The sequence below is a fragment of the Saccostrea echinata genome, unplaced genomic scaffold (assembly GCF_033153115.1).
Source record: "Saccostrea echinata isolate AGI-Se365-2 ecotype Australia unplaced genomic scaffold, CSIRO_AGI_Sech_v1 ptg000033l, whole genome shotgun sequence".
Classification (NCBI taxonomy): domain Eukaryota; kingdom Metazoa; phylum Mollusca; class Bivalvia; order Ostreida; family Ostreidae; genus Saccostrea; species Saccostrea echinata.
Window position 1 is genome coordinate 2,150,918 of NW_026889782.1, and position 13,185 is coordinate 2,164,102.

Here is a 13,185-nt window from a genome sequence, read left to right on the forward strand (position 1 = left end):
ACGAGATTATTTGCGACAAATAAAAATATACATATCTTCCTGTTGGAAAATAGAGACAATTGTGCATTATTAAGAAATATAGTAACCTGTATATCTGGAAGCGTGATATATTCCCAGATTTTGCTACCTGGACCATTTGTTAATCCAGTATCAAAACGCAGAGTGATGTGTTTGTCGATTAGTCTGAAGTCACCATCGTGTTTATTTTGAACTTTTATTTTGTGTACAACTTTCCAATCATTTGTGTTGTATTTATCCCTTTCGTGGTATTTGAAAGCCTTGATTTCAGTATCACAAGATCTTCTATTTGGATCGTCACAGACGCTCGAGGAGCTGTTATGTACAGCCATTTGTATATACAGTGGAGTCTGATCGTTTATTGTGTTCCCCGGAAGGTTTAGAATTCCATTTTGATTTATAAATGGTATTGTAAGCTGTAGTTCCACTTCTGCACTTTGACCCCTATTGATGCGAAGTATTGGGGTCAAAACCTACATGTAATAATTGAAACTTATCTTAAGTTATGTTCATTATGCAAATCAAAATTAATCCATGCAAATTATTATATTTATTTTATTCAACATATGAATTTATTTACCCAAGTGTTTTTCATCCTCGTCGAAATCAGACATCGAAATGGAGGATAATGAATCCAGATATTAGAATTAAAAAATCTTACATCCTAAATTATGGTTGACTCAATTTTTTTTTTTTTTTACAAATAACTTACAAAGATAATCGTATTCTTATGTGTACTTAAATCAGTTATATAAACAGAATATCATTTTCAAAAAATTTCCTTGCATTTCTCTACACACCTTTATTCCTGCAAAGAATAGAGAACTTGGATTGGTTTCGCAAGGACTGTCACCTATCTTAAATTTTGCCCCAACCACACAGTGGATCTGTTAATATTAAATAAATATATTCCAAATATACTTATATATAACTTAATATTTGCATATTAATAGTCAAACATGTCAATCATTTCTTAAGTGTCTATTTTACATCTCTATTGCAAGTATTGATGAATTTTATAAATACATGTACTACAATTAGGCCCGAGTTTTTTTATTTTCTGTTTAACGGGAAGCGCCGACCCAATTTTTTCAAAATACCGAAAAAAAAATAAAAGAGGTCAATCTCACTTTTATTTTTAAAATACCCGCCGACTGTGTCATTTATTGATGGTTTGAAATAAAATCGGGTTTGTTGTACACCATATTTTAATAGATCATGTAAACGTTTGACATAGCTTGTGTTAATAAATTCTTGTACTAGCGTCTTGCTGATTATGATATCATAACCAGTTTAAAGAACTAGTTTAACGCACTTTTCGCGGGTTCTATCAACAGATCAACAAGCAAAAATGCCATTTCGAGACATTTATAGATAAAAATGACGAGATAGTAATATTAAATCCATTGACGATAAAGAGAAAAAAGATCCTGAAATCGGAATGAAGGCATCAACAACCTAAATACACTAGATGCACACTGAACCATGTGAACTGTTGAACTTGTGTCTAAAGAGTTGGGGGTAAGTTTTTTGACGTCTTAATAAACTTTCTGTTACAATTGTTCGATGGTTAACATTTTTTGATACTTTTTTTGTTTCTTTTAAAGATGTTTACATTGTATATTTAATTTGATCACATAACAAATTGAGGTAAAATTCGCGGTAAAATTTAATTTTACAATGAATTATGTTTAACTCTATCAGGGACATAAAATTACGATTAAAATATTTTAGATACAAGTCCATGTCTGCTAGGTTGAATTAAATGAGATCAGGATTCCAACAAAATTACGATTGGAAAAGAATATTTAAAACTAACACTGACAAGTGACAGTTAATTGGAGTTGCACACATTACCCTGTGGAAAGGTAGAGATAGAAAGAATTAAGTCAACTAAATGTCCAATTTAATATTTTAAATGCAAATTGAACAAAGAACAAAATTATTATATTTATAATATAAGAAATGTGTTATTATCAAAAACTCTTAAAAAATGTTTTTTATCTTCATTAAGAAAAGAAAATAATCTCATATAAATACTGTTTTTTATCTTCTACTTTCTAACTACTACTTGTATTTGGTTATATTAATAAAGTATCTTAAAGGAACAATGCATTTTTTGTGCAGTTTGATTTCTTGGTGGAGACCCAACCATTTGTGAAGAGTTCAGAAGACTTCCAAGATGACTGCTGTTGTTCGTCAAATAATTTCAGCTGACAAATTTCCATTCTGAACCTCAAGAATGTGTTAGTCCTATACTAGGAATGCATTGTCAAGTTAGCTATCAACCCCATATTTTTCTCCAAACTTCTGTTTAATCAAAATATATGTAGCTTAAAACATTTCTTATCATTACTTTTATAAATTTTATACAGTAGGAGATGACCAAAAGAAGACATCTATAAATTTTTAAGCAGTGTGGATTTTTCTGTTATCCGTGTATCCAACATTATTGTTGCTATATAATAATTTAAACTGTAAATTTTATTGTTTTGCTTTCATACTAGAATTTACAAGTGTAATTAACCACAGTAGGATGACACATGCATATAGTTAGGAGGTGTATCTTTTTATCCATATTTGAAATCCAAATAAATGATAAACAAAATTTTATTGTGTTTTCTTTCATTTTTCAACATTCTATAAAAAAAAATTCATACCATTTTTGGGTTTTATTTTTTTTATGGTCTCGACTCGACAAATTTTGAACTTTTTATTTTTATTTTATTTCGTCCCCTCGACCCGACTTTTTCTTAAAAATTCCCGTTAAACAGAAAATAAAAAAACTCTGGCCTTAGTAACTCAAAAAGTACATGCAAGTGAGCAAAGCAAACAAGACTACGATATACATGTATAAAGGTAAGGGTGGTGATGTTGATCAGTTGAATTAAAATGCAACGGAAATCGATCCCTACCTGAAACCAAGATTACTAAAACATGTTCAATCCATCACTCACCATCGAGTTAGCCTTCTTGCCTTTAGCCAGCATCTGCGTCCCTGATAACAAAGCTGCATCGGATGCAGATATTGTTTGATTGCGGAAAACTTCTGTATTGTCAACATACCACGTGATTTCGTAATAAAGATTCTGGTCAGCCAATCTTTGAAACTGACAGACAAAATGAACATCGGGTTCATGTATCGTCTTTATTCCTACTATTACTGTTGTCCAGGAAACGCTGTGGTAAGCTACTGTTATACTTGATGGAACTTCAGTAACACCTATAAAAATAAATGAATAAGAAATTCATTCTGGTCCTTAAGTCATTCTGCGATTATTCTGAGCAAAGGTGTATTTATGAGATACTAGATGACTTTAAGGTCACTGGCAAGGCACGGTTATCTTAATTTGTCATATGGACAATAAAGTCTCAAAATGAAAAGGATGAATAATCAATAACGTATTAAGGATATATTCATAAAAATGAAGACGGGAATAGTTTTGAAAAGATTTCTTAAAATATTTTACAAAGGGAGAGTAAATTATCTAAAATAGTTAATTTTTGGGGTATCTCTTAAATGTCTCAACATTTCCTGCAAATTTCGAAGCATTTATTCCAAAATAGGGTTGAAAATCATGAAGCTTTTCCGAAGAGAGCGTACAGTGCATAATTATAGGGAAGCATTATGTTTCAATGTTGAAATTAGAGAGCAATTTGAACATCGACATTTGGTCTTCTTATCAATATAAAAAAATACTTACATGAAGAGCCTGGTTCTGAAAACAAAAAAGGAGATATTCTCAGTAGGTATTTTAATAGATTCATATCCTGAATTTTTACGACTTAAAAGAATACACAGATGAGATTACCCTTTATGCTTGGTTAAAGAAAGTGTGAAATTGCTAGAATAAACTTAATGTAATTTTTCATTCTGGTAGGTTCAAATATGTAGCGTCAACGAGTATTTTTCTCAAATATATCATTGTATATTATTCAATTTAAAAAAAGTTGATATCGAATATTCAAAGAGAAAATGGTTAATACTCTATTTAACTAATTTAAGCTTAACCTTTCTTATTAAATTTGGAAATAGAGTAAAGTTATTCCGGACAAATAATTCTGCAGGGACAGATCGATTTCTAGGCTGGCAGCAGCGCTCACTTTATTATTGAAAGAGCTCGAGATACATAAAAAGTAAAACTGAAATAAATAAGTTAGCTCACCAAAACAATATGCAGAGCTGCACAGATCCAATGGTGTCAATTCATAAACGAAAAAATTCCCACAATTCTTTACACTAATGGTGTGTTCCTTTGAACAGGTACTACTAAAACCAACCTGGCAGACTTTGGCAGTCTTCGTTTCTCCTGAGTCTGGTGGCGAATCTATCAAAACATTATCACAATATCTGACAAGCTCCTTTAAAATACAATTAAAACAAGTGGAAAGCTGTCGATGTGACAGCAAACCAGGTTTTCTTTGTATGAACAGAACTGGTAATTCTCATATCAGAAGACAGATTTTCTATTTGCAAGAGTTATTTTCCTTTGTCGTGAAAAACCCATTTTTCTCATCCTGTCCTTTGTAACTTACGTGCAAAAAAATTGAAATATTTAAACGTTACAATTTTATTCCAAACATTTATAGGCAAAGTATGGGTTACCAAAGAAACATACTGAACATACACATAAAGATTACTTCACCGTAAAGTTGGTAATGTTATAGAGGGAAAACAGCACCTTATGTCAGTTGACCCTAAAATGTCTCTAGAAAAGAAATAACGTTTGTATATGTGAACTTTGTCTATTCTTATAAAAACTGTCTATTCCAAAAACTGTAGGAGGTGACATTCCAGCAAAATCAATATATCCTATTAGGAAATTTTGCAAAGAAACGACTTAGTTCAACAAATGGCATTCCCCCATAAATGATCAAAAATCAACATCCTAGAAGTACATGTATGCACACCTCTGATACATGTAAAACTGATATCTGCAAAATATAATCTTCTTATATTGAAAACTGTAGCTGGGGCTATCGGGAATATTTTGCACTAATTTGCAAAAAAAAAAAAAGACTAAGTTTAACAGCAGATATTTTTCTCATAATTTATCAAAAATGAACATCTTTGATATATGTACAATTGATCTGAAAAATTAGACAAAATATCCTATCTTGAAAACTGAAGGAGGAGTTATCCGGACAAATTAGGTACCCTGTATGGTATATTTTGCCACAAAAAAGAGACTAAATTCAACAGCTGGCTTTTTCTCCTACATAAACAAAAATCAAAATTCAATTAAAGTGGACATCTCTAAAATACATGTATGTCCAATTAAACTGCAAAATAAGAACTTCCTATCTTGAAAACTGTAAGAGGACTCATCTTGAGAAATGGGGTACCCTATATGCAATATTTTGAAAAAAAAAGTTCCACAGCTGGTATTTTTCTCAAAAAATAATTAAAAATCAAATTTTATGCAATATGCAAATTTTTAAAACATGAACAACTGATCTGCAAAACAAGAACTCCCTATCTTGAAAACTATATGACGAGTTATCCGGAAATATAGGGTAACCTATATGAAATATTCTCCCAAAAAAAGAACAAGTTTACCAACTGGTATTTTTCTCACAAATTATCAAAACTCAAAATCCAAGCAGTATGTACATCTCTGATATATGTGCAAGAGATCTGCAATATGAAAATGTTCTTATATTGAAAGCTGTAGGTTGAAATTTCAGGACAAATGATGTATCCTTTCGGCAGCCACCTGCCCACCCGCCATTTTCATCATTTGAATAAAGAACAAGAGGCCCATGGGCCACATCGCTCACCTGAGCACATTGGCTAGGCAAAAGCACAAATGAGTTCAGTATTGAAAAGATTACCAACCGGGGGGGGGGGGGCTTGAATTTTAAACTTCCTGATGTTGCTTCCATGTCAATATAACAAATGGCTTTGTTGTACTTGAGGAGATGCTCAAAAAAATTTCCCATATATTCCTTTGTAAAAATTTGATCCCCCATTGTGGCTCCTCCCTATCCCAGGGGTCATCATTTGAACAAATTTGAATCTACATGTACACCACCTGAGGATGCTTCCATATCAATATGACTAAACATAGCTTTTCTGTTCTTGAGAAGAAATATTTTTCTAATTCTTCTTAAGTAAAACTTTCGATCCCCCATTGGGCCCCATCCTACCCCAGGGGGTCATCATTTGATCAAAATTGAATTTACACTACCTGAGGATGCTTGCATATCAAAATGACTAAACATGATTTTCAGTTCTTGAGAAGAAGATATTTTCCTATCTAAAATTGTCTATCCCCCATTGTGGTCTGACCCTATCCCCAAGGGTCACCATTTTAACAAAATTGAATCTACACTACCTGACGATGCTTCCATATCAAAATGACTAATCATGGCTTTGCAATTCTTCAGTAGAAGATAATATCCTATATATTTCTATTTAAGACTTTGATCCTCCATTGTGGCCCCACCCTACCCCCAGGGGTCATGATTTGAACAAAATAAAATCTACATACTTGAGGATGCTTCCACATAAATATGATCAATCAGGGCTTTGCTGTTCCTGAGAAGAAGATTTTTAAAATTTTTCCTAAATATTTCTATGTAAAACTTTGATAGTCAATCATGGCCTCGCCCTACCCCCAGGGGTCATGATTTGAACAAACTTGAATCTACACTACCTGAGGATGCTTCCATATAAATATGACTCATCATGGCTTTGCTGTTGTTGAGAAGAAGATTCTTTTAGATTTTTCCAATATATTTCTATGTAAAACTTTGATCCTCCATTGTGGCCCTGCCCTACCCCCGGGGGTCATGATTTGAACAAATTTGAATCTACACTACCTGAGGATGCTTCCATATAAATATGACTCATCATGGCTTTGCTGTTCTCGAGAAGAAGATTTTTGAAGGTTTTTCCTATATATTTCTATGTAAAACTTTGATCCTCCATTGTGGCCCCGCCCTACCCCCGGGGGTCATGATTTGAACAAATTTGAATCTACACTACCTGAGGATGCTTCCATATAAATATGACTCATCATGGCTTTGCTGTTCTTGAGAAGAAGATTTTTGAAGGTTTTTTCTATATATTTCTATGTAAAACTTTGATCCTCCATTGTGGCCCTGCCCTAACCCTGGGGATCATCATTTGAACAAATTTGAATCTACACTACCTGAGGATGCTTCCATATAAATATGACTCATTATGGCTTTGCTGTCCTTGGGAAGAAGATTTTTAAAGGTTTTTCCTATATATTTCTATGTAAAACTTTGATCCTCCATTGTGGCCCCGCCCTACCCCCGGGGGTCATGATTTGATCAAACTTGAATCTACACTGCCTGAGGATGCTTCCACATGAGTTTCATCTTTCCTGGCCCTGTGGTTCTTGAGAAGAAGATTTTTAAAAGATGCTATTAATTTTTTACTAGTTCTCTATTATCTCCCCTTGCGAAAGGGCGTGGCCCCTCATTTTAACAAACTTGAATCCCCTTCACCCAAGGATACTTTGTGGCAAGTTTGGTTGAAATTGGCCCAGTGGTTCTTGAGAAGAAGTCGAAAATGTTAAAAGTTTACAGACAGACAGACAGACAGACGGACAGACGAACGCCGGACAAAAAGTGATCAGAAAAGCTCACTTGAGCCTTCGGCTCAGGTGAGCTAAAAACCTGATTAAAAGATAAAATAAAGGATATCTTTAAATTAAATTATACAATTTACACAAATGCTTCTTTCTTTTTAGGAAATTTTCAAGGCTCCAAATTATCATCCAGTTTGTCTATTAGAAGTTCGTGTGAAAAGAAATTCAATGCAATTTCAAATTCGTCCGTTGTGGCATAGAAAACCCAATTCCAGGAGGGTTAAATAAAGTGGTAAAAAAAATACAAAATCTGCTTTTTAAACTGGGTCCCTCCCCTTAATCTCTACTGTAAAGGGTGCCACTGTACCTCTACCTTAGAGATAGGCATTGCTGTAGCGTTCAGCGCTTATCACAATCATAAAATATTTGTCTGGTAGCTGCCAAGTACTAGAGATGTCTAAAGGCTTGTTATTATTAGAAAACATAGATCGATGTATATTTCATTTTTACCCAGGTTACACTACCTGAAAAACTGTAATCTCTCTCTAAAGGGTGCCGATCTGATCTTTTCAAATATCAGTTATTCTTATTAACAATTTGTAGAACGATGGAGTATTATTTTATTATATTTTTTTGACAGCCGTGATATCATGCTATATGCAGTTGAAATGATGCTTACTACCTTTTTTACTACTTCTTTATGGCACCTAATTATAATCTAACCTCTGATGATTTTAGAGGTTTGGTCTTGCTCTGCTCCCAATTTGTATTGTTGCAATGGACTTTTGATGCTGATTACTATTCCTTATCTTCATATTTCATATATTTTGCTTATATATTCTAGGCGTATGATGAAGCAAAAAATACGAAGAGTTAGCCCGACAAATGCTATGTGCAACTCCACAATGCAAGAAAAAAGAGTGAGGATTTATAAAGGAAAGATGATATAGTACTGCCAAGCTTGAACTCGGACTTTCCATCGTTAGTTGAATGTCAACATTTATTTTAACGTCTTCAAATCACAATAACTTTATTTTTCTCACCAGTATAAAGGTTCAACTTTTTCGGCATTTGAAAGATTTTAAATCGTTCAAAAGGAAGAAAATGTCTTTCAAAAGAATATATTTGAAAAGAATAATAACAAGTAAATACCCCCGCTCTGATGTGAATATACACTCTCATGTTGACATCAAATTCATACAGAAATAAATCATTTGGCATGCCTAAGCAAAGATTGTGCTGAAATTTCAAGCCTCTGCGCTGAGTAGTTGCTAGGAAAACTGTGACGAAAATTTGGTACGGACAGATGCACGGAAAAACAGGAAGCTGACATCGGATTTGAACAAAAGTGAACCCCACCATATGGCATAACTAATCAGAGTGTGCTAAAATTTCAATCATCTGTGATGAGTAGTTGCTGAGAAAACTGCTACGAAAATTTGTTACGGACAGACACACGGACACACAGGCAGACATACACACAAGGGTAAAACAGTATACCCCCTCTCCTTCGGAGCGGGGGTATAAAAAGTCATTTCAAATATTTCTATTTTTTAACATACAATAAAATGAAATAAAGGATAAAATCGATATGAGAGCTTCCATTTACATCGACAACATATCATTCACGTTTTCAGAATAAGGCCGGGGAAAATGTGATGGTTCAAAAGACATAGGGAAGCCTAAGCAAAGCTCCTTCTGAACAATTATATTTGATTTGCTGAAATTTCTTTTCACAAAGACCATAGATGCTGTGAACCAAAATTACTAGCATTTTTTCAGGCATTCCAGAAAAGAAGTCAAAAAATGTGTTTCATTAAAATTTTTGAAATTTAATTTGAACTTATACAAAAGTGTTAAAAGACAGGCTAAGGTCAAGATATTAAACTTTTAATGTAATGGTTAGTTGGCCATCTTAGCGGGTCTGGGTGTCTAAAAACGTATAAAATTTCACCAGAGAGTTGTGTGACAAGTAGAAGAGTAATCTTTTTACTTAAAACATTATCTAGCACTGCAAGGAGATATTCTTTATGAAATAGATAATTTTCGTATGACGTATTTTGCCTTTGAGTTATTTCCCTTGGCCGGCATCTTGGAGGTCAGACTATTGAATTTTCCTCTTTGAGCAATCAACATGTATGACAGAAATACATTAGCAAACATCTTTATAATACTAAAATTATGAATTAAAGGAAGCTTAGCTTTTGTTAACAAATATTCGTAAGAAAAACTGTTATCTATACCTCATGTCCCAGTAGGAAAAGTTATAATTGGTAACAAAAGAAAAAAAGGAAAAGGAAACTGGGCTTGCTGACCTCCAAATGGCGACCAACGGGAAATAACTCTTGCTAAAATCGCGTCTATCTATATTTATACAGTATCCACATTCAGGGGAGTGGATATCTAAAATAACAATTTTTGATCAATTAATAAAAAAAACGTTGAAAGTGTAGATCTTTCACTAGTATATTTACCATCCATCCAGTAGGGATACGTTGTCCCACACATCCCTAATGAAGGCGCGGATGTTGGCATCTGGTGGAAGCGTGCCCTATACCACTTCCGATCAATGTATCTGTCACATACTGGGACAGAATCCTGGACGTAAGTTGGGTTTCTTTTCGCTAAATCTCCCAGTTCTGTATACACTGATGCAGAGCAAGGGTCTTGAGCAATAACTATTATAAAAGAAGAAGAAAATATACGTTAATTACAATATATGTATCTTCGGATCAATTGGTAATATAACAGCCATTTGTATTCAGAAAATACTTCGTGTGCGTCTTAATTAAAGAAAATTGGATTTTTAATAAATGAAAAACAGCATTATTTTTTTTATTTTGTTGTCTTAATAGCTATTCAATACGTAAAGAAACCTAATAAATAGCACGTTTTCTAAATATCTAAGTTTAATATAAACTATTATTATACCTCTATGAAGAATACTCAAATTTGATTGGCTTGTTAGAAAGCTTTTAAATTCAATAATGACTCCAAAAAGTACCATTTACAGCAATAATGACCTTGGGGTATAATGACCCGGTCATTATAAAAAATGACCGCTAAAAATCACCTGTGAATCTAAATTCCTTTCAAATTCAAAAATTAAAGCATACAGTAATAACTGTTCATTACAAAAAATGCCGTTATAAAACTATGTATAGTCTTTTTATGATACGGAATACGATTGTCCTTTAGATGCGTCATAAAATTTATCGTTTTCATTGAAACTTTCATTACAATGTCAAAATCAACGAATGCAGACTTGGCTCTTTTGTACAGTAAAAATCTGCATCAGATTGTCATTGTACTCGGAAATGGTATTTGTGAATTTATAGAAATACATGTTACTGACAATCACAGTGTGTTTTAATAAATCGGCGGTGCAAAAACTTACAAGACCAGGCGAAAAGTAAACAACTTCACTAGCGAATCCCGATCTCGATGGATCACTGATAATAACAGTTCGTAGGTCTAATACACAATTGATTATTTTAGTAATTAAGCCTACAAAAATTGTCTTAACTTATATTGGTATAATAAAACAATTGATTACCCCTTATGAGTTCAACATGGTGAAATAAGGACCCTCGACCTGGCCCACTCGCTGACCTGACCTGACCTCGGCCGCTACGCGGCCTCGATCAGGTCAGGTCACCTCGTGGGCCAGGTCTCGGGTCCTTATTTCAGCATGTTAACCTCATAATATAATTAATTAATTGTATATTAACATGATTATGCAGTTCTCAGTCGTTATCACATTGAGAATTGAACGCCAGTTACTAGCGCTGATGATGTATTTTAGAAATGACATTTTATCTACTTTTATTCAGGATCGACAAAGCGGCTGTAAAAGACCTAATCTGTTTTTTTTATTTGATTAATAGAAAATATATTTAATGTTCCATTAAGAAATAATTTAACGTTTGATATCTTTAACTATATTAGGTTCTACATTCATTTTTTCTTCATTTATACACATACAGAATTTCATAAACGTACCTTTTGTAAGGATTCCATTTACCAGCACTAGAGTAAATTGAAGAATTCTCAGATTCATTGCTATAAAAAAGTGAAAGATGTTGATATTTAATTATAAAAGTATTTCAAGAACTCTTTTGCATAAATGTAATAGAATGTGTATTTTTTTTTTAGAGTAGGGAGCATTATATCTGTATTCAGTAAATACATATGAAAAGAAAATACGCATACTTATTTCTGTCTTTTTGATCAAATGAATGTCCGAAAACAATAATAGGGGTATGGACGATATTTCTGATCGTTAAAAATTAACCTTTTTCTGTTATAGAAGAAAAAAGTTTTATATACATAAGTGAATAAAAATATATTTACACATAATGCACTTACATTAAACCCTTCCAATTAAATGTTGCAAAAAAAGATGTTGATTTATTTACATATTGAGTAGTTTAAATCGCTATAATAATAACAGTTTTCATCGGTGAACCCACATGCGCAATTAATACACCAAGATTTCAAAAACTGTTGTCATTTAACATTTAGACAAAGGTTTTGTGATAGACCAATATAGGTATAATGTTTATAATGGCACTATAGATATTGTGAGCAAATACTATCTGTCTGAAGTCATTGCTGAAATGCATGTTGTAAGAAGTACAGGTACACTGACTCATCAGTGCACAAAAACGAAAGTAGCAGCTTCTACAGGTGGTAAAGGAAACAAACGATGTTCACCTTCATATTGCACACATTTCAAATGAGCGAGATGGCAGTTATGCAAGACGGCAGGTGTGCCCTTCGACAAAAGTCGACTTTCTTTGACTGGGGCGGGGAGGGGAATGAGATCTGGTCAACTACAACTATATTTTCATTTAAACATTATAAAACTACCAAAACTGAAGTATTTCAACAATTTTTGAAATAAGAAATGATATTGACAAACAAGTTGATGAAACAAGAATATCAGCAATCTCGTTTAAAGTCATCATTTCGCAAGTTCCATGGTCGATACAATGACCTTGTCAGCAAATATAATCTATCCTTAAGTCAAATGCTGACTGACGCATTTCATACTAATTATTAGGCCATTTTTTACAAAATGAATTGTCTACGGATATTTTCATTTTTCCCACTCATTACAAGGAGCACACGGCAGGTTTGACCGATCGGCAGGGGATGCTCACTCCTCGATGGCACCTGATTCCATGCACCTCTGATGCTTTGGAGGTCCGTGTTTGCTCTCTCCCTGATTCTGTCTTGTTTGAATGGACTTTTGAGCTCGAATACTGTTCGTTATCTCCATATTTCACGTGCTCAAGTTACAAATGTCTTCTTGTCTTACTTAACCTCATGAACCTGTGCATGTTCAGGCCAACGTCAAAAACGGAAAAATACCTGCCTATGTATACTATAAAAAATGCTTCATAGTTGATACAAGTCTTTTTTTTCTGCTGTTTTTGTTGGTTGCTTTTTTTTTTTTAAATATTTAAACCATGTTAATTCAAATTATTCGAATATTTGATTTCAAGTATGAAAAAGTGGGTTGGGGGAGGGACAGCTCTATTGTTCTTAAGATTTAAGAACTACATGTAAAATATTTTTGTTCCAGATAGGCACAAGTTCC

General features: G+C 33.3%; 1 protein-coding gene across 1 annotated transcript in view; it reads right to left on the reverse strand.

The window, feature by feature from the left end:
- The window catches only part of LOC133199260 (uncharacterized), a 49,998-nt gene extending 38,358 nt beyond the window's left edge, over positions 1-11,640 (reverse strand). The window contains 5 exon segments of the mRNA XM_061335096.1: positions 87-491; positions 819-905; positions 2,976-3,241; positions 10,055-10,258; positions 11,583-11,640. Coding sequence (XP_061191080.1) covers positions 87-491; positions 819-905; positions 2,976-3,241; positions 10,055-10,258; positions 11,583-11,640 — 1,020 coding nt within the window.
- Positions 11,641-13,185: the final 1,545 nt, after the last annotated feature.